At 56.8% G+C, this 25,139-nt stretch overlaps 1 protein-coding gene across 2 annotated transcripts in view; it reads left to right on the forward strand.

Annotated features, from left to right (window-relative positions):
• The first annotated feature begins 324 nt into the window (after positions 1-324).
• The window catches only part of LOC133342267 (nesprin-1-like), a 71,177-nt gene continuing 46,362 nt past the window's right edge, over positions 325-25,139 (forward strand). Inside the window, exons 1-10 of one of the 2 annotated variants that reach the window (XM_061551316.1) lie at positions 325-679; positions 8,970-9,140; positions 9,739-9,978; positions 10,924-11,505; positions 15,781-16,398; positions 16,892-16,939; positions 21,252-21,398; positions 21,678-21,899; positions 24,336-24,476; positions 24,809-25,045. In XM_061551316.1, the coding sequence (XP_061407300.1) occupies positions 437-679; positions 8,970-9,140; positions 9,739-9,978; positions 10,924-11,505; positions 15,781-16,398; positions 16,892-16,939; positions 21,252-21,398; positions 21,678-21,899; positions 24,336-24,476; positions 24,809-25,045 (2,649 nt within the window). In that variant the 5' untranslated portion in view covers positions 325-436. The remainder of the gene's footprint in view (positions 680-8,969; positions 9,141-9,738; positions 9,979-10,923; positions 11,506-15,780; positions 16,399-16,891; positions 16,940-21,251; positions 21,399-21,677; positions 21,900-24,335; positions 24,477-24,808; positions 25,046-25,139) is intronic. The other variant, XM_061551317.1, reaches the window with a different exon arrangement.

Below are 25,139 nucleotides of genomic sequence, written 5' to 3' on the forward strand. Positions count from 1 at the left end.
GGGTGGAGAGAGGAGGAGGAGGAGGCAGCGTCGAGTTTTTTTTTTGCGCGGGAAGACGGAAACGGCAGAAGCATCATCAGCAGCAGCATCAGCGGCATCAGCCGTGCGCTCGTTCCCGTGTCACCGATCGCACGAGCGCGCCCGTGCGCACGCGCGCGTTGGCGCACACACAGCACAGCAGCACACCACACGTGTGAGTGCGTGCCCGGGCTGCCATCTGTCTGCGTTAATCCGCTGCCGGGGCTGCGGCGAGCGAGCGAGCGAGAGGGCGGGCGGGCGGGGAAGGGGAGGGGAACGAGCGAGCGAGCGAGCGATGCTGTCGGGGATGGTGGTGGCGCGGCGCTCGGCATCGCCACATCCCGCCGCGAGCGGGGGACCCCTCGCGGCGCCGTGGCCGAGCCGGGCCCGCGGCGCCGCGGGTCGAGGAGGCCGCTAGATGAGAGGCGCCGCCAGAGCGCGAGGACGAGGAAGAGGAGGACGAGGGGGAGGAGGAGAACCGCATCCCGAGCACATCCGAGCAGGCATGGCCGCGCGTTCGCCGCGGGGACTGTCGGCGCTGGGGGTTGGAGAGATGTCGTGCGTGGCGGAGGAGGCCGAGCTGGAGCTGCTGTACGAGGAGGAGGAGGAGGAAGAGGAATACGAGGATTTGCGTTGTTTTAGCCGATACTGCGAATCACCGGTAAGACGCCGCCGATGCGCACACCGCTGCACAGATGTCTGTTTTTTTGTTTTAGCACGCAAACGCTGCGGCTGGCTGCGGTGCGAGAGAATCCACGATTCGTGCGTAAATAAATAAGGAAACGATTCTAATGGTAAGGCAGAGGTGACATTTGAATGAATCGGGCCGAGCGTGGCCGCGTGTGTTGGCGGCCGTGAGCAGCAGGGGGGCGGGGGGCATTGGGTGGGGCGGTGGTGACGGTGCGGGTCTCCCGGGCCCTGCTGCCAGCGAGACAGCGCACGCGATGCATCCAGGGCACTTTACCTGCACGGCAGGAGGAGAGGTGCTGCACTGCAGAGGACATCAACAACACCAACAACGACCGTCCCCTCTCCCCCGACTGACCACGTTGAACCACGAAGCGCGTGCTCGTGGGCAATGCCGTTGAGCGACGTCGCCAATGACTTTGGATTTTGGAACACATCCACTGCGTCATTCACTCGTCGTGAATAATAACAATAATAAGAATCGTTTTGGCGAGAAACATTTGGGACCTTGCTGTGTCGTGCAAGGACCCCGCTGCGTTTTTGCGCTGCTCGTCCTCGCTCCTGTAATTCGTATTGGGATTGCAAAATTAAAGGGGGGAAATCCGTTATGCAATGCAGTGTCGTCCCCGATCAGCGTTAATGTCATGCTTGTTAATGATTGCGAATGGGATGTTTAATGAGTGCTGAAGGCTACTGTGAGTGGCTAAGCTATTGCTGCATTGCCAGCGGGGCCCAGAGCCTACAGCACGGTGAAGTTATTGACAGGGGGTTGGTTGGTCAGTACCAGCTGGGGTGAACATTTGTACCAGCAGTGTCCACCATCAGCAATGTCCACCACGGGCAGTGTCCACCATCAGCAGTGTCCACTACGGGCAGTGTCCACCATCAGCAGTGTCCACCACGGGCAGTATCGTCACGTGCAGTCTGTTCTATAGAGACGCTTTCTATGTATCCTCACATTGCATCGATGTGTCATAGACATTATCTTCCAAAACAAAGTACTCAATCAAACATGCTACGGTAGTCCCCTCTGACCTTACAATATTTTCACCCATCTTGCGTTCATATCCGCGTGCGATCCAGAGATACAAGTTTCAACAAGATGTTCGCAATTGCCACCCAGGGTGCGAGCCATAAGACGTGCTTGGGCCAACGTCTCAAGGACCACAAATGGCAGTGAGAGAGAGAGCGTGACACCTCGTTGTGTCACCCTCGTCACTGCCATTGGTGAGCGGCAGTGCGCAGAGGAACGGCGTGAACGCGACTTTGCCCCCCCTCCCCCCTTGCCACCTCTGCGCCCGGAGGAAAAAAAATTCGATGTACGCTGCGGCGCGGTGCCACATGCCTCGTGGAGTCCGCATGCTGTGTGGTCGACAGTGCGGTTTCTCTTTTATTACCAAATCAGTGGGGAGGCGGTGGCGGCGGCGGGGGAGGGAGATTCGCGATTGATGGCGATGCTTTCACGACGACGATTCGATTGACCGATTTTCCGCGAGGGTGGACCACACTCGCACCGCCCCGTCGCCAGCGTGTTCTGCACAGCTCCCGTGATGCATCGTGCTCCATCGATCCCTGCGCGAAACCGATCGGTCCCCGACGCGTATTGATCACTTATTGATCACGCCGGGCAGTTGCCGGAGTTGGGACAATGCCTGGCGACGCCCACTCAGATGGAGGGGCCGCCCCCCCCCCCCCCTTTGTGATGCAAAATTGAGCGTCAGACGCCGACGACGTTTCGTCTCACGAGCCTCGCCGTGCTCGTCCAGATGGAGCCCCTGTCTTGACCGAACCCCTCCCCGCGTCCAACACGACCCCCACCCCCCCATTCGTTCCCCCGGCGGTTCTCGCGAGCCGAACCGGGGGGGGCGGTGGTGATGTGCGGGCGAGACGCGGGCCACGTGGGGGGGGGGGTCTCGGTCACACGCCACCAGCAGCAGCTCGTAGCCCCTTGCTGGTGCCCTGAATTAAAAAGTAAATTCAGATTTTAGTACAAAGGCCTCGAGGCGTGCCCAGTCTGGTGTAAGAAAAACAAAATCCAAGCGCAACCCCGCTCTCACCCCCCCCCCACACACACATAATCTGTCTGGTAGTGTGAGAGTTGTAGCGATGGTGCTGCATGGCTCTTCAATGTTGTTGTTTTGGGCTGTGGTCAGCACCGTCTATGGGGGGCACCCTCTGACGCCTTCAAACTAAACCGGAAGTATTGCATCTGATACCGTGACGCCAAAGCCCCCCCCCCCCCCAAAGCGCGGGGCACGGGGCGGTCGCACCGATTCGCCGTTACCCGAGCGACGGCTCTGGCTGCGGTGTGTCGTTTGCCCGACGTTTCGCTCCTCCGCGCGTTGTTCCGAAGAGTTCCCGGAGAAGCTCCCCAGCACGCGGAGAGAAGCAGTCGGGCGCAGTGCCGAGACGAGGTGCCAGGGGGGTGGGCTGCGGGGAGCAGCGGCGCTCTGCCACAGCGGGAACTTGAGCGGCGTCGTTGAGTGCCGCCCCATGCGGGTCCTTGGGTAGAGGCACGGCGCGGGAGAGTGTGCGTCAACAGAATGCATTCAATTTCGATTTAAAGCTTTCGTAACTGCAGGGATTCATCTTCTTGGTTCTTTCGGTAAAGTCACGTAGAATGGAAATAATAAAAATAAAACATAATAAAATAATTCTCACAACGTCTGTTGAGAAGACAGAGTCTTCTCGACAGACCTGTTCTCCACCTGAGGACGGTTGCTTGCGTTGTGGCCGAAACGTCGTGAGAATTATTTTATTATGTTTTATTTTTATTATTTTATCATTTCCATTCTACGTGACTTTACCGAAAGAACCAAGAAGAAGAATGCATTCAACAAAAGCGTTTTTGCGTGGGTTTTAAATGCCACGTTGCGCCGTGCACCGGTGCAGTAGCCCGTAAAGCTGTCTCGCAGGTTAAAAGGAACGTGGCTTGAGGTCGCGGTCAAGCGGAACGGCGTTGGGGGCATTCTCGTGACGTCCGCGCGCGTTTGAATCCAACTCGCGTGCCGCTGCTCTGGTGGAGCATCCTGGGCGTCATTCTCTCTCTCTCATGAATGACGCTCCCAGCTGGTGGAGGGACAGCTGCACGATGAGAGCTCTTTTAAATGGCAATAACCAATCTTGATTTGAAGCTTTCGTGACTGCAGGAATCCACACTCTTTGGTTCTTTCGGTAAAGTCACGTAGATAGAAAATTCATAGATCGCGACGTTTCGATCGCAGCTACAAGCAACCGTCATCAGGTGAGACAAGCACAGCAGGAGAACTTCTGAGGCAGGAGAAAGAGCTGCTCCAACAAGAGGTTATATAGGCTTGAGGTGGGCTCATCCCAAGGGTTAGTGGGTGGAGCTAGAGATGGAATTTGAACGTAATAATCAACTCACCCGGAACGCGCCCGATCTCGCCAGATCTCAGAAGCGAAGCAGCGTTGGGTGTGGATCGCGCTTGAATGGGTGACGACGCAGGTTGTCGCCGGGGGAATGCTTTGATGTTGACTGCCGGCCGGGTGGCCCTTGAAAAAAAGCTTCTTATCTCACTGGGCTTTACTCGGAAATGAACTTTTGATTCTCCCGAAACTTCTGACTGCGGGGCCACGGGTTTGGTGGCAGAGGGAAGTGCAGTGTTGTACGTTACTTCTAGGCTTCCGATTCTGCGCCTCGCCCCTTCACCGCCAACGCGCACTGCCCAGCGTTGGGTGAATCACGGCCAAACAACGTCGGTGACCCGCGCGGCACGGGGAGGCCCTCGTCCAGCAGCGGGCGGCACGCGTCCGTTCCTCTTAGCGTCGTCCCTCACGTGGGTGGCCGCGTCGCCCGCTCAGCGCCGACATCGACCCTCAGCCCGTGCCCGTGCGCTCCGTCGCATTTGGCACCGATGCCCGGGCGGCGCAAAGTCAAAACGCTCGTGGCGATGGAGGCGACGCGGTGACGCGTATTGTCCCACTCGCCCGACGGATCGATCCGGTGGTTCCCGAAATGTTGGACGCAAGCGGCTCGTCAGTGCCTCTGTCGAGCAGCGGAGCCGAATCGGGCAGTTCGAGCGCTCGTCAAAGGTAACGAGGCGGCCAGCGTGGCACCGCTTTGGTAGGCACCGTACATTTGCCTACCTGGGAATAATCTGCAGGCGTCGCCTGGACATCAATTCCAGGCACCTGCGATTGCGCACTGGTTAGCGCGCGAGTTTCATTGCCGGCCCCGGCCAACATCAGTGGCGAGCGACATCTGACCAGGGCCTGGTTCCTCCGTTCACTGATCCTGGTCAGCGTGATGAAGTATGGCCAATCAACCCCACGTGACCACCACGGCAATGGGGAAGCATCCTTCCAGCAGCAGATTGACAAAGGGCTGCAATGCACCGCAGCCACGATGATCCACCACTCACCGATAATAATAATTATCCCTCCGTGCAGCTCGCAAACTGCCCTCGGCCGTGGCCATGGCAGTGGGAGGGCGGCATTGGCATCGTGGCAGCCGCCGCTGCCAGGCGAGGACTGCGTCTTTTCACAGTCTCCGCCGCAAATTAAACCTCTCCCGAGGGCAGGGGGCCAGTGGAGTCGTTGTGTGTGGGGGGGGGGGCACCTTAACAGTGATACCCCACGAAAGAGAGTGAACTTTTGGAGGGGGGGGGGCACAGGGACATCTGGTGGTGCAGCCCCCCCTTTCCTACCCACGCCCCACCCCCCCCGGCCCACAGGAACCGACGCTGCCCAGATGTTGCCAAGTGTCCGTGTCAAGAGCACTCATTACAGATAATTGAAAGAGCGATGGCACCAGACGTCAATTTCCATCTCACGCCGTGAGACGGCCGGGGGCGGGGAGGTGGTGCCGGAACGCAGCCGCCCAGCGGAGTGAGGATCGCAATCAGAATACTTATTAAGACTGGAGGAGGAATCCGATGAGCTATGAAGCTCTTTTTCACAGATGTCCAGTAGGGGTGCGTGAGAACGTTCCAGCAACAAGCCTAAAACACGATAGGAGTGCAAAGTAAAGGTAAACAAACCACTTAAAAAATGTATACAAATAAAACGAAACAATTTTTAATATATATATCACCAGGTAAAGTCCACCAAGGTGTTTACCTGATTGTTCAGAAGCCACCTGGCCACGGATGTCCGTATCCACGTGGCACAGTTGGACCTCTCCGTGCTTCGTCGTCGATGCAGCGGCAAGGCAACTTCGCCTTGCCGTGGCACGGGAGAGACGCAGCAGCAGCAGCAGCCAAGCCGCCGGCTGGCCAGGCGAGCCGAGACGGGGCTGCGGGCGGGAGGGGTTCATTGAAATTCACGTCTGGGATTGTCAACGGGCCAGGAGGCGGTGAATATTGGCGAGGCGCTGTAACGAGTCGACGTTCGCCTCGGGAGGTTCCGCTTGTACAAGAAAGAGGCTTTCGCAAACGCCACGCCGCGTAGTCCAGTCCACCCGTTGGGCTTTGCCGTTCATCTTCTTGGTTCTTTCTGTAAAGTCACGTAGAAGGGAAATAATAAAGTAATAAAACATAATAAAATAATTCTCACAACGTTTCGGCCACAACGCAAGCAGCCGTCCTCAGGTGAAGAACAGGTCTGTCGGAAAGAAATGTCGTGAGAATTATTTTATTATGTTTTATTTTTATAATTTTATTATTTACCTTCTACGTGACTTTACCGAAAGAACCAAGAAGATGAATCCCTGCGGTCACGAAAGCTATAAATCGAAATTTTATTATGTTTAATTTTTATTATTTTATTATGTTTTATTTTTATTATTTTATAATGTTTTATTTTATTTATTTTATTATTTCCCTTCTACGTGACTTTACCGAAAGAACCAAGAAGATGAATCCCTGCAGTCACGAAAGCTTTACATCGAAATTTTGCCGTTCATTTCAACGATAACGCATCAAGGGTGGTGGCTTTAACATAACTTCTTCGTGTCTCCACGTACGTGTTTGTTCTGCAGTTTTAAGCTGATTGACATGCGGAAGTCACTCTGAATAACAGAGCCGATGTTTTTAGAATGTGAAACGTCTTCGCGCGCAGTGTTGACAAGCTCGAGTTGTCATTAAACAATGGCCGAGCCAGGATTTTCAGGTTAGTGGAGGGGCAACCCCTCCAGCGGCGATGGCGCAGCCATCGATCGAGGGCCGAATTCAAACCGCGTTGTGTGATCGGCATCGCGCTCGCTGAAGGTGAATAACTTCAGGGAAGTCGTGTGTACTGTATACGCAACTGCGCACAATTCTGTGAGTCACTTATAACCGCTTTGCCGTTACTTAGTGCCAATTATGGACTATCATCACCTCGAGTCCCTGTCTCATAACAATATGCTACACAGTGGCAGTGGGGGTCGCAAAATGCCGATTTATTACTAATAAACCCCAATGATCCGATCAAAATTAGGGATTTCGATCGGATCATTGGTGGGGCATGTGCCTCCCCCCCACCGGCTCCGCCAGTGGTCATATATAGATATCTATATAGTGCTGCACCTCTATAAACGAGATTAACGCGTCGCGCTGCTCGTAAAGTGTTCCGCGGATTTGTATTTTGTATTATTTGCAATAGTTTGTTACCTGGAGAATCTCTTGAGATGGAACGGTCGTCGGGGAAGTCCATGCAGCGGTCCCCAACCTTTTTGGCACCAGGTTTCGTGGAAGTCAATTTTTTTACGGACCGGGGTGGGGGGTGGGTCATCATTGGGTCTTTCCCCATTTTCAAAAAAGCTCTCCAGCGACGTTTGTTTTTTACTCATTCTGGCTCGGGGTTAGCAGCTTGTGGGCTTACTAAAACTGTGACTGAGACAAGTGCGCGATGTGGATGGAAGTGGTAAATAATAAAACAATGGGCGGGCCACGTGCGGACTCACCGCCCTCACCTCCTGCTGCTGTGCGGCCCGGTTCCTAACAGGCCACGTGACCGGTCATCACGCTCGCTCACGCTCTCTCACGCTCGCTCACGCTCTCTCACGCGCGCTCACGCTCTCTCACGCGCGCTCACGCTCGCTCACGCTATCTCACGCTCGCTCACGCTCGCTCACGCTCGCTCACGCTCTCTCACGCGCGCTCACGCTCGCTCACGCTCTCTCACGCTCGCTCACGCTCACTCACGCTCTCTCACGCTATCTCACGCTCACTCACGCTATCTCACGCTCACTCACGCTCTCTCACGCTCACTCACGCTCTCTCACACTCATCAGGAATGAATCGCACTGTTTAACGAGCCCAGTGTGGATATAGAGGGTTGCGTATTCACGATTAATGATACTGTGCATAGTGGGATAATGTGAATCATTAGCCCACGTCAAGTATAATAAAATGTGAATACATTAATTTGTAATGGGTATTCTTTGGGTCTTTCGGTAAAGCCACGTAGATAGAAAAAACTATTAAAATATCACGACGTTTCGATCGCAACACAAGCAATCGTCATCGGGTGAATATCCAGTTGAAATGTGGCGGGTTTTTGCTGTGAGGTCATGGCCACTGTTTAATGAAACTGGGTCAGGTGACACACACTGACTCTTAAAATTCTGGATCTTTTCTCGATGATGCTTTATGCAGTTTCAAACAAAGCGTCGCAGTGTTCGCTACTTTTTTGTGAGGATTATTCTTCAGTTTGCCGGTGGGGATCTGAAACAAAAATCACGAAAGGCTTGCACAGTACACCGAGTGACTATTAATTTGTTTGGCTGTGTAGGGTGGGTGAAAGGTTTATGACACAGATTCGTCAACGATGGATCAGTCATCTGTGGCTGTGAGATATCCGCCTGTGGTCCTTAGGCAAGACAGTGCTAATGCTGATGATAGCCGTGGTGATTCAGTAAAAAAATACTTTATATATACCTGTGTTTTACAAAAAAACACTACGCCTTATTTTTCATAAACATGAATTTAAAACAAGCTTGTGTCTGTTTAAAAGCTTTAGGCAGTGTCGTCACCCGCGATTGAACGCAATGCTCCATTGCAACGCGATGCTCGTGAACAACGACCACACAACAACAAACACGGCCTTGGCAGCAATTTGGTAGAACCCAGCCCTGGCCACCGAGCCATCGTGTGGCCCGGGTCACGTGCGTGTGGGGCATGAGATGAGCAGCCCTGACACGCACCGTCGGGGTACACCAGCTTGCGTGGCCGCCTTCACCGACCCGCTTTGACCAGCGCGGCAAAGCGCGGTCGGGTAACGCGTGCGGTGCCGTGTCGCCTTGCCAATGGAAGCGTCTCCCGAGAGATAGTGAACGGCCGCGAGTGATAATCAATGAACGCGTCGGTCGCTGTGCCCGCCAGGTGGATCAGTACCACCGGCACTCGCTCTCGCCCGTGCCGGAGGAGTCCGGCGAGGAGCAGGAGGAGGAGGAGGAGCCGTGCGGCATCTCGGCGGGGTCCGCCGGCTCGCGCTCGTCCTCGTGCGAGGACCTCTCGCCAGGGGTCCTTCCCAGGGACGGCTCTCCCAAGCGGGTGAGATGGCGGCGCGTACTTCGGGAGGGGAAGTGGGGGAAGGCGGGGGGGGGGTGAAACAAAACCACAAAAATCCCCACCCTCGGCGCTGATTGGGAGCGTTCACGCCTGTGGGCTGTGCCGGTCACCGTAGACACGCCGCAGATCTCGTAAAATCGTGATTATAATCCCCCGTGAGTCCTGGGGGCCCGCCACACCTACGGTGGACACAGAGAGGGGGTTATGAGCAGGACGCTGGGCACGCGGCCGCACTGCGGCGTTGGCGCGGCGAGGTTCGCCTCCAACCCCCACCCCGACGTCGTGACGGATCAGAGGAGTGGCACCGCGCTGTCACGAACTACGCCAACGCCACGCTCCCCGTGCCGGCTCGGCACCGAGCGGCCCCGTGTACGGAGAGACTGCTGCGCCATTGGCACAACCGGCAACCATCCACGCCGAGAGAAAATCGCACGCGGGGTGTCTCTTAGTCGCTCGATGCGAACGTGCCGGTGTGTGTCCAGAGGCGGGCACCCAGGGTACGTGGTGTCTGAGAGCGTTGACGTGAACCGTCGTGTGCTCACCCCCCCCCCCCCACCTCGTGCCCCTTCGCTCGTGCAAGGCGGCGACGGCGGCTGCTGCGGTGACTGCGGTGGCGCAGTCCGCGTGCGAGCAGGAGCTGCTCCGGGCCGCGGCGGTGAAACTCCGCACGCTCGCCACGCCGCGGCTGCCCGGCACGCGGAGGCGCGAGGAGGAGGAGGGCGAGGAGGGTCCCGAGGAGGCCGAGGAGGTCGAGGAGGTGCAAGACGAGAAGAGGCCACTCAGCTCCTGGGAGACGCTCGAGTACCTTGTACGTGCTGAGGTGATGGGCGGCGGTGGGCGGATAAAACACAGCGGGGGGGCACGGTAGGGGGCACGGTATGGTGCGTCCGTCAACCCATGGCACCTGGGTCTGTCTCGTGACAAGAGCCAGCGAGCCTTCGACACTTCACGCGGCCTCAAAGCACACCTAGCCTGGCACAAGCACCGTGGTGATGTCACAATAGGCGGTTGTTGTTGGGGGTGGTGGCCACAGCGCCGGCCTTCGTAGAGGTGTTGCTCGCTAACAGCACTTGCCCCAACAGGCTGTTGAGGCTACACGGGGGGTCTTTGTCTTTGGGGGGTGGTGGGAAGGTGCTGGGGTGGAGGAGGCGCCCGCAGCTCCCCCAGGGCCAGCGCCGCCGCACCGCGCGCTTGCGAACACATCCAGCTCGCAAGCTGAGCAGGAGCTGAGCCTGGCTAGCGCCTGGATGAGTAGCCACCGCGCGCCTCACGTCGGCAAAGGGCAGCGCGGCAAATTTCCATTTGTTTTACCAACTCGCACCGATCAGCGTGGGGCGGCACTCATCCAGCAGTGGAGCGACTGGCGGGCTGTACACATGCAGGTGGTCATGTTCATGACGATATGTTCCGATGCACCCACAACTCATCGATTTAAGTCTGAATTGAAGGCATAACTTTCAAGAGCGTTTTGCATGTAACTGATTAAGTGAACGAGAGAGAGAGAGAGATGGCTCACGCACAGTTTAGAGTTTCTCTTGCGTTTATTCTCAATCGTCCGTGTGCATTGTCTACGATGCGTGGAGCGCCGTCTTTGGTGTGCTGTCACTTTCCTAACCGGGTGGACATCCCAGATGACCCTTGGCTCTGGTGCATCGAGACGTTCCGCACCGCAGGCTTAGTGGTGCGATCGATCACTTCCGGCACACGCCGCGTGCGCGTGGAGCGGGTGGCACGGTGACCAGCACCGTGCGATTCTCGGCGACAGGACCGACCGCTCCAGGACCGGGCCGGCGTTGCGTGGCAGCAACGGAGGAGGAGCAGTGACGACGAGGAGTACGTGGAGTACGAGGAGGAGGAGGAGGACCTCGCGCGGTCACAGCCGAGCCGGGAGGACGGCGTGGCCTCGACGCGTGGCCCCGACGAGCCGTGGGGGTGCAAGCGGAGCCGTCGGGACGAGAGCGAGCGCCGGGCGGGCACGGGTGGCCGCGAGCGCGAGGAGAACGCGGTGCGGGAGGCAACCGCCGCCGTCCGGCACCGCGCGTCCAACGGGCAGCAGCCCCGGCAGCGGCATCGACGGCTGAGGAACGGCTCGGCCCCGGAGGCGAGCGGAGAGCCGGACGATCGCTACGAGGAGGAGGAGGAGGCGGCGGCGACGATGGCGCTGTCGCGCGCGGCGGAAGGCGGCGGCGGCGCCGCGCAGGAGGGCGGCTGGGCGCTGCAGGTGGCGCTGACCGAGGCGGAGCGAGTGCAGAGCTGGCTCATGCAGGCGCACGCCTCCCTGGGGCGCTGCGGCGCCGTGCGGTGGGGCCGCACGCGCGACGTGGCCAGCCAGCTCGTCGACTGCCAGGTGAACGGAATGCTCGGAGGGTGCAAGGGATGATACGGGACACCTGTGAAAAAGTGCTTTAGAGCTCATCGGATTCCTCCAGTACACAGGAGAATAATAAATCTTGACTTAAAGCTTTCGTGACTGCAGGAATTCATATTCTTGGGTCTTTCGGGAAAGTCACGTAGATAGGTTAAAAGAAAATGACAAAAAACTACGACGTTTCGATCGCAACGCAAGCAGTCGTCTTTTTTTCTTCTGAAGACGACCGCTTGTGTAGTGGTTCGAAACGTCGTAGTTTTTTGTTATTTTTTGTTATTCTCTTTGAACCTATCTACGTGACTTTACCAAAAGACCCAATAATATTGTATAATAATGCTGAGAGATACCACGTGCTCTGATCCAGGTGCTGTCGTGCCCCTCTCTGGAGTCTCGTTTGATGTCGTCGAGTGGCAGGAGAGGAGTTTATCTTCGCAGCGGGCCTCTGTCTAGAGGGGCCATGTTATGCATTGAAATTCTACGAAGAGAAGCGCAAATTAGTGGCACCGTAGGAGGAGATCCCTGAAAAATGGAGCGTGGTGTCTCTGAGGAGAGGGGAAATTGCCTTTGCTGTAGAAAGTCCCATCAAGAATTCTTCCTCCGATGGAGCGTGTCACGCTCAACGGGACGCTGGAGGTCGGTGTTTATGCTGCTGCTCCTCCTGCTCCCAGAGTTTGCGAGTCGCACTCGAACGAACACCCTCTGTGTCGTGATCAGGCCAGGCGTATTCATGAGTTGTGTTGCTTGAGTCGTCAGGGTGAGGCGGGCATGTCCCTCCGATCTCTGTCCCCATGAAGAGCGATTCACAGACAAGCCAAAACTAAAAGCGGTGCGACGTGGAGACAGATAATGATGTGTAGAGGTCTGATTTGTGAACGTCTATAGACAATGACAATTATAACTGCACCAGGTGTGGGCGGGTAATTGGGCCGGGCGCATACGTGACGGTTGGATATGTCACTTTGGACCGCACTAATGTAATAATAATAATCATAATAATAATTATTAATAATCATTATTATTATTATATTAGTTGATAGTTGATCTCGTTCCACCTCCTCCCTCGACAGCTCCCCGCTCCCCGCCATGGGCAGACTCCCGAGAACAATAATAGCAGCCCAGCTTCCTCCAACCATTATCTCTTCTACATTGCTGGCAGAAATCCTGTTGTTGGTCTGGGGAGGTAGTCCCGTTGTCAATGGGCTCTGCTCCCCACCGTCACCGCTCGGCCGCCGCTTTCCCCCCTCTCGTCCGCTGACCCTGCTCTCATTGGCTCCGGCACCGTCGTCCTCATGGGCCATGATCTACCCGCTGCTGGACGAATTCGGTTGCCATCTCTCACGGGTCACGGGGTCACTGCGATGCAATTTTCGGTCTCACTCCTCCGGCCCACAAGCTGATTTCGCCGCTCCGTCTCCCCGCGGTGGGCGCGTTCTCTCCACCGGCTGCCGTTGGTCTCGACCGCCGGCCATCGTACCTTCCAGCGACGACGCGTCCTGCCCAAGCCCGCTTAATTTTCTTTGCAGTCAACACGACGTCCGCAGCTTGCGTGCATTCGCTCGCCAACCCCTTGCCGTTTCTCACTGTAATTCCAAGCGTGCGCCTCTCCGTGCGTCTCTCCGTTGCGCCGTTCACATTTTTTTCTCCGTCCTCCTCATCGGTGTCTCCGTGCCACCGATCTGTGCGCCACAGCGGGTGGGCGACACGCCCCCCCCGCTCGCAGGCACCGAGAGGTGACCCAGCGGCGGTGAAGCGAGCCGCGCGATCGCCGCTTCGACGCTTCCTTCTGACCGCAGACCGTCCACATTGCACTCGCTAGGATGCTGCCACCAAGCACTCAGACCGCCTCGCCCAGATTGCTGCGCATCTCTCCATCGTTTTTCCGTCGCGAGCGCCAGACATTGGATCTCCGGCCCGCTTGTCGCTTTGCTGGCGGAGCCCTCGGGTTGGTTTGTAGAGAGCGAGCTTCGAGCGTCTCTCTCTCCGATTCCCGTCACACAACGCCCTCCGATTGCGGCGACGATCGTGGAGATTGCGTCTCGAAGGGCCCCGTCAACAAGCGCGTGCGCGCACGTGTCAAGCCGCATCGTCCACATTCCTCCCGCTGCCTCCGAGTCCGAGTATCCTGTGCGATGTGAGCATCGCGCACTGTACTTGTATACAGCTCGTACATGTTGCGATGTAGTCATCTACACGTGACTTGAAGAGAAACCAATGGAATCCTGTTTTTAACCGTGAGAAGAGACAACGGTGGCGTGCTCTTTCATATCATTTCTTTCTTTTTACAAATTAAACGTCAAAGGGCCCCTGTCCTGTTAGTGAGAACGTGGCTGTTCATCCAATTTTTATGAAAAATATCTCAATTACCAACACCAGGGAAACTCACCCATGCGGTGTGTTTCTGCTTCCCTCTCACCTCTCATCTCACTCTACTCTCCTCCACTCTCCTACCTCTCCCCTCTCATCTCACTCTACTCTCCTCCACTCTCCTACCTCTCCCCTCTCATCTCACTCTACTCTCCTCCACTCTCCTACCTCTCCCCTCTCATCTCACTCTACTCTCCTCCACTCTCCTACCTCTCCCCTCTCATCTCACTCTACTCTCCTCCACTCTCCTACCTCTCCCCTCTCATCTCACTCTACTCTCCTCCACTCTCCTACCTCTCCCCTCTCATCTCACTCTACTCTCCTCCTCTCTCCTACCTCTCCCCTCTCATCTCACTCTACTCCCCTCCACTCTCCTACCTCTCCCCTCTCATCTCACTCTACTCCCCTCCACTCTCCTACCTCTCCCCTCTCATCTCACTCTACTCCCCTCCACTCTCCTACCTCTCCCCTTTCATCTCACTCTACTCCCCTCCACTCTCCTACCTCTCCCCTCTCATCTCACTCTACTCCCCTCCTACTCTCCTCCCTCTACCTCCTCTCCCCTCTCATCTCACTCTACTCCCCTCCACTCTCCTACCTCTCCCCTCTCATCTCACTCTACTCCCCTCCACTCTCCTACCTCTCCCCTCTCATCTCACTCTACTCCCCTCCACTCTCCTACCTCTCCCCTTTCATCTCACTCTACTCCCCTCCACTCTCCTACCTCTCCCCTCTCATCTCACTCTACTCCCCTCCACTCTCCTACCTCTCCCCTCTCATCTCACTCTACTCCCCTCCACTCTCCTACCTCTCCCCTCTCATCTCACTCTACTCCCCTACACTCTCCTACCTCTCCCCTCTCATCTCACTCTACTCCCCTCCACTCTCCTACCTCTCCCCTCTCATCTCACTCTACTCCCCTCTACTCTCCTACCTCTCATCTCACTCTACTCCCCTCCACTATCCTCCCTCTCCCCTCTTACCTTGCTCATCTACACTAAACTCTCCTCCCTCTCCCCTCTCATCTCACTGTCCAACCCTCCTCCACGCTCCCTCTTATCTCTCCCCTCTCACATCTTCACCCCCATGCTACACACGTTAGAAATGAGTCCACGCCATAACCAAATACACCCAGGGCACCCTTCCCCCATCACTCCGGATCATCGGCAGACTTACTCTGCCTCTACTCGAATCATTGATTTGAATCAAAAACGTGAATTGCAAATGTGGACATTGTGCCATCTGGGCACTCACGACCATGCACAGCCCTGGTGTCAATCCACTGCTGGATGAGGGCTTCCCCGCACCGTGCGGGTCCTGGGGGTTATTGGACCATCCTTCGTCACGCTGGGTGGTGCGGGTTGGTGAAGGCGTCGAGCACAGACGTGGGGAGCGTAGAAGTGCAGGACAGCAATGGACTTTGCTGCACTGTTGCCACCACGTCCGGGTGTCTGTGTGTCGGGCGGCAGCAGGAATTGGTGAGTACCGAGATCTTGTGCCGGCGTTGCGTTGCGCTTGAGTACAGGAGGCGCCTCGGCTGACTGAGAAATACGTCCGGGGTTTGGTCTCCGGTAGAGAAAATGCCAAGCCGAACCTTCTCCAATGCAGCCACGCAGTAGCCTATAGCGCCTGTTTTGCGCATTGTGGTCACTCATCCAGCGCTCAGCCCTGTTTAACCCAGTTAGCCTTGCACACGGGGGTCGTAGGTTCCATCTCAAGGGATTATCTCAGAAAACGATGTTTTTCTAAATGAAATGAGTAAAAATCACTTCCGAGGTGTGACGAGACCGGGCTCGTCCCGGGGTGATTCGGTCGGCGGTTCCGCTCGCGCAGCACTCCCCTTGATCACGCCGCCGCCGTCGGCCGTGCCACTGGCCGTGTCGTGTGCAGAGCCTGCTGACGGAGATCGAGCGCAAGGTGTCGGTGCTCGGCGCCCTCATCACGCGGAGCGACGCGCTCCTGGAGGAGGTGCGGGCCCGGGCGGGCTCGCGGACCCCCGTCCCCACCCTCGGCGCCGCGGGCGAGGACGGGAACCCGGCGTGCCTCGACTCAGCGGCGGCGACGGAGGGTGTAGAACGGGCCGCCCCCGACGACGGCCAACCGACGGACGCCGGGGGCGGCCGCGAGCCGGACGGCGACGACGGCGACGACGGCGACGACGCCGACGCCGGAAAGGAGGTCGCGTCCGACGAGCCGGAGAGCGACGTCCGCCCCGCCGAGTGGCCGGGCCGCTACTGCGATGGCGAACAAGTGGATGCGCAGCACGTGGACGCACAGCACGTGGACGTGCAGCACGTGGACGTGCAGCACGTGGACGTGCAGCACGTGGACGTGCAGCACGTGGACGCGCAGCACGTGGATGCGCAGCACGTGGACGTGCAGCACGTGGATGCGCAGCGCCTGCGGAGGAGGGCGCACGCCGAGGAGATCTCCGCTCGGCTGCGCACGCTCAAGGGCAGCTTGCTGGGGCTGCAGAAGGTGCTGCTCGACCGGCAGACCATCCTGCAGGTGAGCCCGGAGCGATCATCGGCCACCTCCACCCAGGTGGCTGAACGGCGTCGTTATTGGGCGACGAACTGTGCGAGTCAATTCTGAGAGTCCACGCGAGCGCTTTTGTAGTTTTTTTCGTTTTTTCGCGTGAAGATTTTCTTTGCCTGGGTGCACTCGCGGTTAGAGGATCATTTCAGAATCGAGGAATCACCGCGCAATCTGCGCCCTAAGACGTCCGGTACGTTACGGGCGCATTACAAATGTAATTTTTTGTTGTTGTTCACGAGTTAAAATTCTGGTCGGGGCTCAACTCGGCCCCTTCATCACTGCGGAGTGGATGAAATCGGCACTACCACGGAACGGGAAGTCGTCGGCGGTTGTTACGGACCGACCCGCTTCTGCCATGACGATGTGGACTCACCACCACAGGCTTGTGGTCCGATGAGTGCCTGGGCTCTGACTCGACGTTGTTGGATGAGGACGTGCGTGGCGGTGGCGTTGTGTCTCGCAGGGACGGTTAACGCGGCAGGAGGCAGAGGGAGAGGAGAGCACGTCACACGTAAATACCGCGCGCTCGTCGTGTGCTCTCGAACGCGGCCTTCGCGGCAGTGCCACGCTGCCGCTTGCCTGCGCGTTACTTGCCTGGTACTAACCCCTAATTACCGCTGCAGACAAAGGCAGGTTTTGTGTGTGTGTTCGCTGCAACCCCCTAACACCAGCACAAACAAATCTCTGGGTCACAATAAACAATGTTGTTCAAATTGCACGGTGACTGAAAGCGCCTTTAGCACATTGCGAGAGAATAAATAGGGATAATCGCTAACCCCTCCCCCCCCCCCCGGTAGGTGGGTTGTCGCTGCTCTGCGGATTGTGGCGGTGACACGGGCCGAGCGGTAACGCGTTCGCTGCTCGACTCGAGCCCACGGGCGCCTTCGGCTAATTTACCACGGGTGTGTTCGCCGTAAAAAAAACCACGACGTGCCATCTGGTTCACGGTGAACTTCAAGGATTCCGTGACGCCGATCGAGGGAAGAGGAGAGGCCACGTGTGCCCAGGTCATGGTTCAAATTTTCCGAATGTGAATAATTACTCGCACGGTGCTCGATTGGGAAACACGAAGCGACCATCGCGCCCTGTCTGCGAATTCTTGACTCCTTTTTTTAAATAATAATGACAACAACAATCAATAACAATAATAGCATTAATCAATAATAACATAAAACAATCACGGCGGCTGACGTCCACCCGGGGTTCGATTTGTTGGGGGTGAAAAGTGGCGCAGCCAGCCCCACTTCGGCGGGCACCCTGAGCCAGCTGCCGGGGACGGTGCCACGCTCCGACCTGAGCACCTAGCGCAGAAGGACCCTTGGAACCAGAGGTCGCAAACGGGTTTTGATTCCTAACCCGTACCCGTACCCGGCCGCACCAGGGTCGCAAACGGGTAGGGTACGGGTATCAGGTACCTGATTGCGACCTCTGGGATGAAGCCATGTTGCAGGCGCGGGTGGGTTGATTCTAGGTACTTGAATCGTGAGAGGAGACAAGACGTTGGGAAATGAGTGACAAACAGTTACTCACCAGTGACTCACGGCCTACCCGTACCCGGCCGCACCAGAGTCGCAAATGGGTACCCGTACCCGGCCGGGTACGGGTAGCCGGGTATCCAGTAGGGTACGGGTATCGGGTACCCGGATGCGACCTCTGCTTGGAACCCCCCACCCCCGCCGATCCGCGGCAGAAGGTGGGGTGCGGGGGGCGGCTGTCCGCCGCACAAAGACTCGGAATTCGCACCGGAATCCCTTTGTCCACCCGCTGGAGAAACGTCAACCCCCGCTCCGCTTAGCCGAGCGGCATTTGGTTTCGGCGCTTTGGCGTCGGCGCGCCACCGAGATGCGGCTCGCGTACGGCACGAGCCGGCACGTCGCCATCGATGTCTCACGGACGTGAAGCCGACCGTGCAGATGCGAGCGACGGACCGTCTTGCCGCGAACATTCAGCACGAGAGACGCTTCACGGACATTCCCTTTCGGCGCTGTCTTAATTCAGCCTCACTATCATCTTTTTTTTTGTACGATCAGTGGAAACAAGAAGATGCTCGGTGTATTCGGCACTTTGTTTCGTTCTTCATTTCGTAAAATGTTTTTTTTTTTTTACGGGGCTTTATGTAACCCTCGCTCGCTCTCTCTCTCGCTAAATCTCTCGCTCACTCGCTCGCTCGCTCGCTCTCTCGCTCGCTCTCACTATCATCAGCCATGGCCAATGCACTGCTGGATGAAAGCCTCCCTAAGCCATCGCTTGCGGTTCTGCGATGTAACATCGTTCATTCAGACACACTTTTCTAGTCTCTCAATTACTGTAATATTACACATATATACAGGGAAAAAACACACGATGTTACGTCACCCTGTTGTACACTGTAATTTATAAATATCTAGATAGTATGGTGGACAGCGGTGGTCTAGCGCCGAAAGCACTTTACTATGAATCCGACCACCTAAGTTCGATTCCCGACCAGGGCTCACGTCTTGGCACTCCCCCCTCCTTCACCAACCCGCGCCGCTCGGCACGCTGAATAGTGTGGTCATCCAACCCCCTGGATTGCCCGGTAACTTCTTGCTGTCTTGCTAAACGACAGACAGTAGAGACTAAAAACAAACGCCGGTCGGGTTACACATCCTGTTGGCCTTCCCGGCGCGCCGTGATCGCCGCACCTGCGCACCCCACCCTGCTCGCGGCTCGCCGCCGCTATTGTTTGCCCGCGGCGTGCGAGCCGCAATGCTTTCCTGCTGCCACTGTTGTGGCGTTACCACCACCACCACTCGCTTGCACCGCCCTTCCTACTCCACCGCCCCCCCCACCACCACCACCAACCACCACGGCGTGTGGCGGTGTGGTCATCGACGGTGCCAAAAAGCTCGCCCGGTACAGTGTCACCGCGTGACACATGGTGACCCTCCGCCAAGTTGGCTCAGCAGTGGCGAGATGTTGACTACCTCGCCCGGTATACAGGAGGTCGTGGGTTCGATACCAGACCCTGGGAGATGTTGACTACCTCGCCCGGTACACAGGAGGTCGTGGGTTCGATCCCTACCCTGACGCCTGCTGTATATTTGGAGTTTTAATGTCTCTATCCATGTGGTTGCATGGATTTTTTATATCCGGGTACTCCGATTTTTTCCTACATATTTAGAATCGACGTGTGTTTAGATTATTTGGCTGCTATAAATTTCCACACGATAAGCCACTTCGTTGAGTCATCCTTTGTGGCCAGGTCACTTCTAAAAAAGAGTTACATAGCTCAGTGGGCCTTACCTAGTAAAATAAAAAGAATAGTCTCAAAATAGTTTCATAAAAAGAATAGTTTCAAATAGTTCCATAATTTATAGTTGTCGCCAACACAAGAGCATCTTAGGATTCAGTCCCTGAGAACTTTCTCTTACAGCTTGGGTGTTCACGCAATTTCTGTCCGAAATCACGAGCGAAATGAAAAGAGCGCCTTATTGACGCGCGCGGGCGCACGTTATTACGGTGATTGACTCCAGTTTTAGACACGGCGATGGTTTGGCAGACGCACGCGGAACTTAAATGCACCATCCCAGCACGGATGAAAAAGTCACAGATTCAGTGCGTCCCACAACGTGGTGATTGGCGAGCGAGCGTGCCTCCCGTACCGGGGAAGGTGGACGATTGACTTCTCTCTGAATGACAGTTCTGATTGGTTGATGTACTATGTCAAAGTAAAATGCCGCTAGTGTACAGTAATCAAGGGTTATTATGGATAGGCGTAACCTTATACTCTCGTGGTTGTACCTTAAGCTGACAACACACATGATTTCATGTTAATAATTTATGTAAATGGGATGCACATTGCTGCCGTTACACAGGTTGTAGGATTACGGCGCGAACCAAACTGTTGAGGCAACCCAGAACCGAATGGAATAAAAACTCGACGAGTATTAATTTTTAATCAAATTGTGGCCCAGAATTGCGATAATCGATCGGCTCTCTGGGGCAGTGAATCGATGGAACCGTGCCGCCCGGAGACCGGCGCGGTGCCCCCCCCCCCTCCCCCTGGGGCACATCGTCTCCTCTCGCACGCGGCCCCGCACGGCACTCAGAGGGCTCCCTCGCCCACCGAGCGAACGCCGCTAACGATCTCACTCGCTGTCAGACACCACCGATTCATCGTTAGGACGCGTTAAATGGTTTTAGGTTTGATGTGTTTGGTTTGTTTTAATGACCCTTACTCACACATTAACTGTTTTAGTAAGTGCTTGGAGTGTATTTTCCAGCGCATGCTGCTGCGGTCGTATCTTCATGTTCGAATAATCAATGTTTGCGGGTTCACGACCGGCGCACTGCTCCATGAATCTAACGGTCTGAGTTAGATACCCATCCAAGGCTAACTTCAGCGGCGAGTGACGTCTGAGCTATTCGACGACTGTTAGGGTGAAGTATGGTGTAAATACGCCTTGACTGGCCAGAGAGGGTGGTGCACTCCAAGATTGCCGTGCGCCGCCATGTGCCCCGTTGGTACCGTGCACACGAGACGCTGCCCAGGCGCAGTGGGCACTGTTGGGGCCGAGCTTCAACGGGTGGCAGGGAGTCGACAGCACGGATGTCTGGGGCAAGGGTAGTTCAAGACCAGGGGTCGGCAGCCAAAATAATAAGAGGAGCCATTTTTTTCAAATTGGGTAAAAAAAATCTCGATGATTATGAGATGGTGGTGCTTCTTGATAAATAACATCACGAAGCGGTCCTTAAAGAGCCGGCTCCAGAGCTGCAGGTTGCCGACCCCTGTTCTAGACTAAGGGCGCAGCACAGAAGATTGATCGTTTGCGCCCCCACATCCAATCTTGACCCGGTCCCAGGAGGACCTCGTGCTGGAGGAGTACAGCGAGCGCGTGGAGAGGCTGCCCACGGGCTCGCTGCTGTCCGGCGGGGTTTCCCTCGCGGCCGCCGCCGGTGCCGTTGCCGCCTCCGCCACCGTCGACCACAACTGCAACCACCAGCCGCAGGTGCCCACTCGCGCCTTCGCCCGTCGGGAACCGGTGAACGCGCCGTGCAGTGCAGTTCAGACTCAAAAGTGTCTGCAGCAAGAGTGAACTGGCTCAACGAGTTGGCGACGGAACCTGTCTCCCCATCCCGGCGCGATTCACCCACGGCCGAAGTGCTCTCGCCGTGTAGCTCTGCGACGCGTTTTCGGGTCGTGCCGTCCGGTGCGATGTCCGACGTTTTGCGCCCACGTGCTCGGAGCATCTTTGCTGACAAAGCTCACGGCACGTGTGCCTCCACAGACACTCCGTGGCCTCCTGGAGGAGCTGAAGCTTCTCCTGGACGAGGCGGTCTTCGAGCACGAGGCCCTGTCAGCTAGGCGCGGTCAGGCGAGCGGCACGGCCCGGTCGGAGGCCCTGGAGGAGGGCCGCCGACGGCCCCCTTGGGGCCTCCTGGAGCAGGAGCAGCAGAGCAAGATGAGGGTGCTGGCCGACCTCCTGCACTGCCGCGACATCTCGGGCCCGGTGAGAGGCGGCTCGTTGGGTTGTCTTCCCATGTTGTCTATTTCAGTGGAAAACACCGGTGTACATGAGGACCTTTGCATTATTATTTTTGTTATCAAGGACTTGAAATACCAAAGCAAGCCTGTGTTGTGCTTTATTAGGCCCTGTGGTTTTCATTTATAATCGGAGACTTGTGGTGATAATTCCAGTCCCAGTGAGACTAAAGCGAGTTTGTCCGCATCGTGTACAATAGTTTGTATAGAACACCTAGTGTAATTGAGTAAATATCAACAGTGGGAAGACAAAGGTGGCCGGGTCTGGTTACACCACTACCTCCGGGCATCACGCGCACGATTCGCCGCACGTTGTCGTTACGTGTCGGGTATACAAGTCATCGCTCGTAGCAGCTCACGTTTGCCAGTGGGCTGATGTTTCAGGCAATTACCCTACAGCAATCGGTCTCCATGAGTGACACGGCATGGGGAAGTTTTGATCCAGCGGTGGAATGACAATGGGCTGTACACTGTTGTTGTTGTTGTTATTCTATTATTGCACATGATGGCAGCAGCAATATGTGCAGGAGCTAAATTCCAGCGTCGAGTTCGCCAGGACGAGTGCCCTTCAGAAGAGAGTTAATTCCTCTATGGAAGGAGCGCAGACTGCTCCTTCACCGGAGGTGTTCCATACTACGGTACCGTATGGTAAACCCACTGTGGCCTCTGCTCCTTCACGGGAGGTGTACCATACTACGGTACCGTATGGTAAACCCACTGTGGTCTCTGCTCCTTCACCGGAGGTGTACCGTACTATGGGACAGTATGGTAAACCCACTGTGGTCTCTGCTCCTTCACCGGAGGTGTTCCGTACTACGGGATAGTATAGTAAACCCACTGTGGTCTCTACTCCTTCACCGGAGGAGCAGGAGACAGTACTGCTGTGAGCGTGTGCCTTGGCTGGCGAAACCTGGCCATATTGATCCGATGTCATCCCGCTGTGTAGCGGCCTACGTGAGCAGCACTGTAACGAAGCCCTCCTGACCGCCAGCCGACATCGCTGAGCGGCGCGGCACGTAATTATTCGAGTAAAAAAATATATATAAGTGGTGCTTGGCGCCGAGTAATTTGACATTAAAGGCCGCGGGTGAGATTGCATAACGGAGTGGGGGGGGGGGTGGTGCGGATGGCGATTAATTTGGCGCTGATAGGACTGGCGGAGGTGCGTGTGGCGGTAATGCGTGTGCCAAATAGGGAGCTGGGTGGAGCTGACAGGAGAGTGATTAGGATGCTAATTGGATCAAGCAGCAGGACATGTCAGTGGGATAGACTCGCTAATGACTGAGATTAGTCGGCCGTTGTGTGCAGGGGTTTAGTGCCTGCCCTTTAACGAACCCCACCGCAGTCACCGATTGACGGACCGCCACGCGCTACGCTTCTGGAGTTTGCATTTCTAACATTTTTAAGGGACGCGAATCTCCGTTCATGCGGAGAGTTCACTTGAAACAACGCTCACGCCTCTTCTGCTGAAAATGTTATCACGCCGAAAGGACGGGAATGTGCACCTCAGGAATGAGGAATGTCCACCCCTGTCACCCAACTCAGACGATAACCACCGAGCCCAGCAGTGGCTGGACACGCGCACACCTTGCACGAGCACAGTCCTGATCTAGGCAATGCGGGATTACGTTTCACTGGTGGCGGCAGGCCAAAGGTAACCATGGAGACGAGCACGCCGTGCTGGCACAGCTGTCCGTGCTCCCCGAGGGCCGTGCTCGTGCACAGCCGTTGCTCTGCTCGTCGGAGGAAGGAGACTGACATTTCTCTAACCGACTGTGCGGGGAGGGACGCGCTTGCTGGGAATTCCACCGAGGGTTGAGGGAAGAGGAGCGCACGGTTTGGGGACACGCACGAGGGCCGCTCGCGAAGCAGAGGTCTCGCTCGTGCTGGAACGGATGATGGCTGATGGACAGGACTGGTGATTGCATGGCAACCAAGGGAGAGAATGCACTTTGGAGGATGACCACCACGGAGATGAGATACGTCTGTGTGCGTGTGTGGAGCAGTGGTGCGATGCTTAGTGCACCGTGGTACGGACCGAGCAATTTGAGTTCAATCGTCAGCAATGGCTCGCGTCGGTGCCATCAGTGGCGATCGGTATCTGAATCCCAGGCCTTCCCTGAGCTGAATTAAATAGCTGGCTCGGTGTGCAAGCATCAGCACTGGGGAGACAAGAGAGGCTGGACTTGGCATTGGTCACGCCGCTCACTCGTGCAACCGCGCTGGCCTTGATAGGCGCTCACGAACAGCACCTGCCCCGACGGTCCATACGGCCACGTCGCGATCGTTTCACGAAGCGGATTGTGGCATCGGCGGGGCCGTGAGCGAGGGCCTTCGTCCAGCAGCGGACGATGGCCGTGACGGCCGACGAAGGCGAGTACCGACTTTACCCCCCCGTGCGCAGGTGCCGCTCGCCTCGACGTCGCCGCTGGAGGAGGCGTGGGGGCCGGGTCGGCCTCCGCCGGCTCCCCGCGTGGCGGTGGTGGCGCCGCGGGTGGCAGCGAGGCTCGGACGCTCGGCCGGGGGGGGCGCCGGCGACGGAGAGGTGAAGCGTGGCGGCCCCTCGCGATCGCGCCCTCACCCGCTATTCACCCCTCTCGCTCATCCTTGATCAGCACGAAACCATTTGCCTTCTCTCACTCCCCCACTAAAAGTTCGATGAATTGTCACCGCTGGGTGGAAAGGTGGACGGGGGGGGGGCTGGAAGGGGCTGACCTCCCCCCCGCGCTGAATTCTTGTCATCAATTACCGCACCTCCAATTAGCACGGCTGGCTACGTGCTGTGCGAAAGAAGTTCAACGTGCATACGTTGAACCTCTGGTTACGTCCAGCAACATCGGCTGCTTCTGCTGCTGCTGCTGCTGATTCTCATCCCAGGTACAGAACGGTGTTGAGCACCATGGGGAGGGGACGGTGGAGGAAGAGGTGGAAGAAGACGGTGAGGAGGAGGAGGGGGAAGAGGAGGAGGAGGGGGAGAGGCCACGGGACCCCGAGTGGAAGTGTTTCTCCGCGCTGCGGGCGGCGTCGTGCCGCCTCGACGCCGTGGAGGAGGCGCTCCTCCTGCCCTGGGCGGACGGCGACGAGGAGCGGGAGGCGTGGCTGGAGGAAGAAGAGGTGACGATTCGGCGAGGGGCACAGTTGTTGTACGGTTTACACCTCGTGTTCATTCTGCACCGGAGTGAAATTGGACAATGATGATGATGATCCT

Source organism: Lethenteron reissneri, chromosome 14 (genome assembly GCF_015708825.2).
Source record: "Lethenteron reissneri isolate LAM-NWPU_2019-01 chromosome 14, ASM1570882v1, whole genome shotgun sequence".
Taxonomy (NCBI): domain Eukaryota; kingdom Metazoa; phylum Chordata; class Hyperoartia; order Petromyzontiformes; family Petromyzontidae; genus Lethenteron; species Lethenteron reissneri.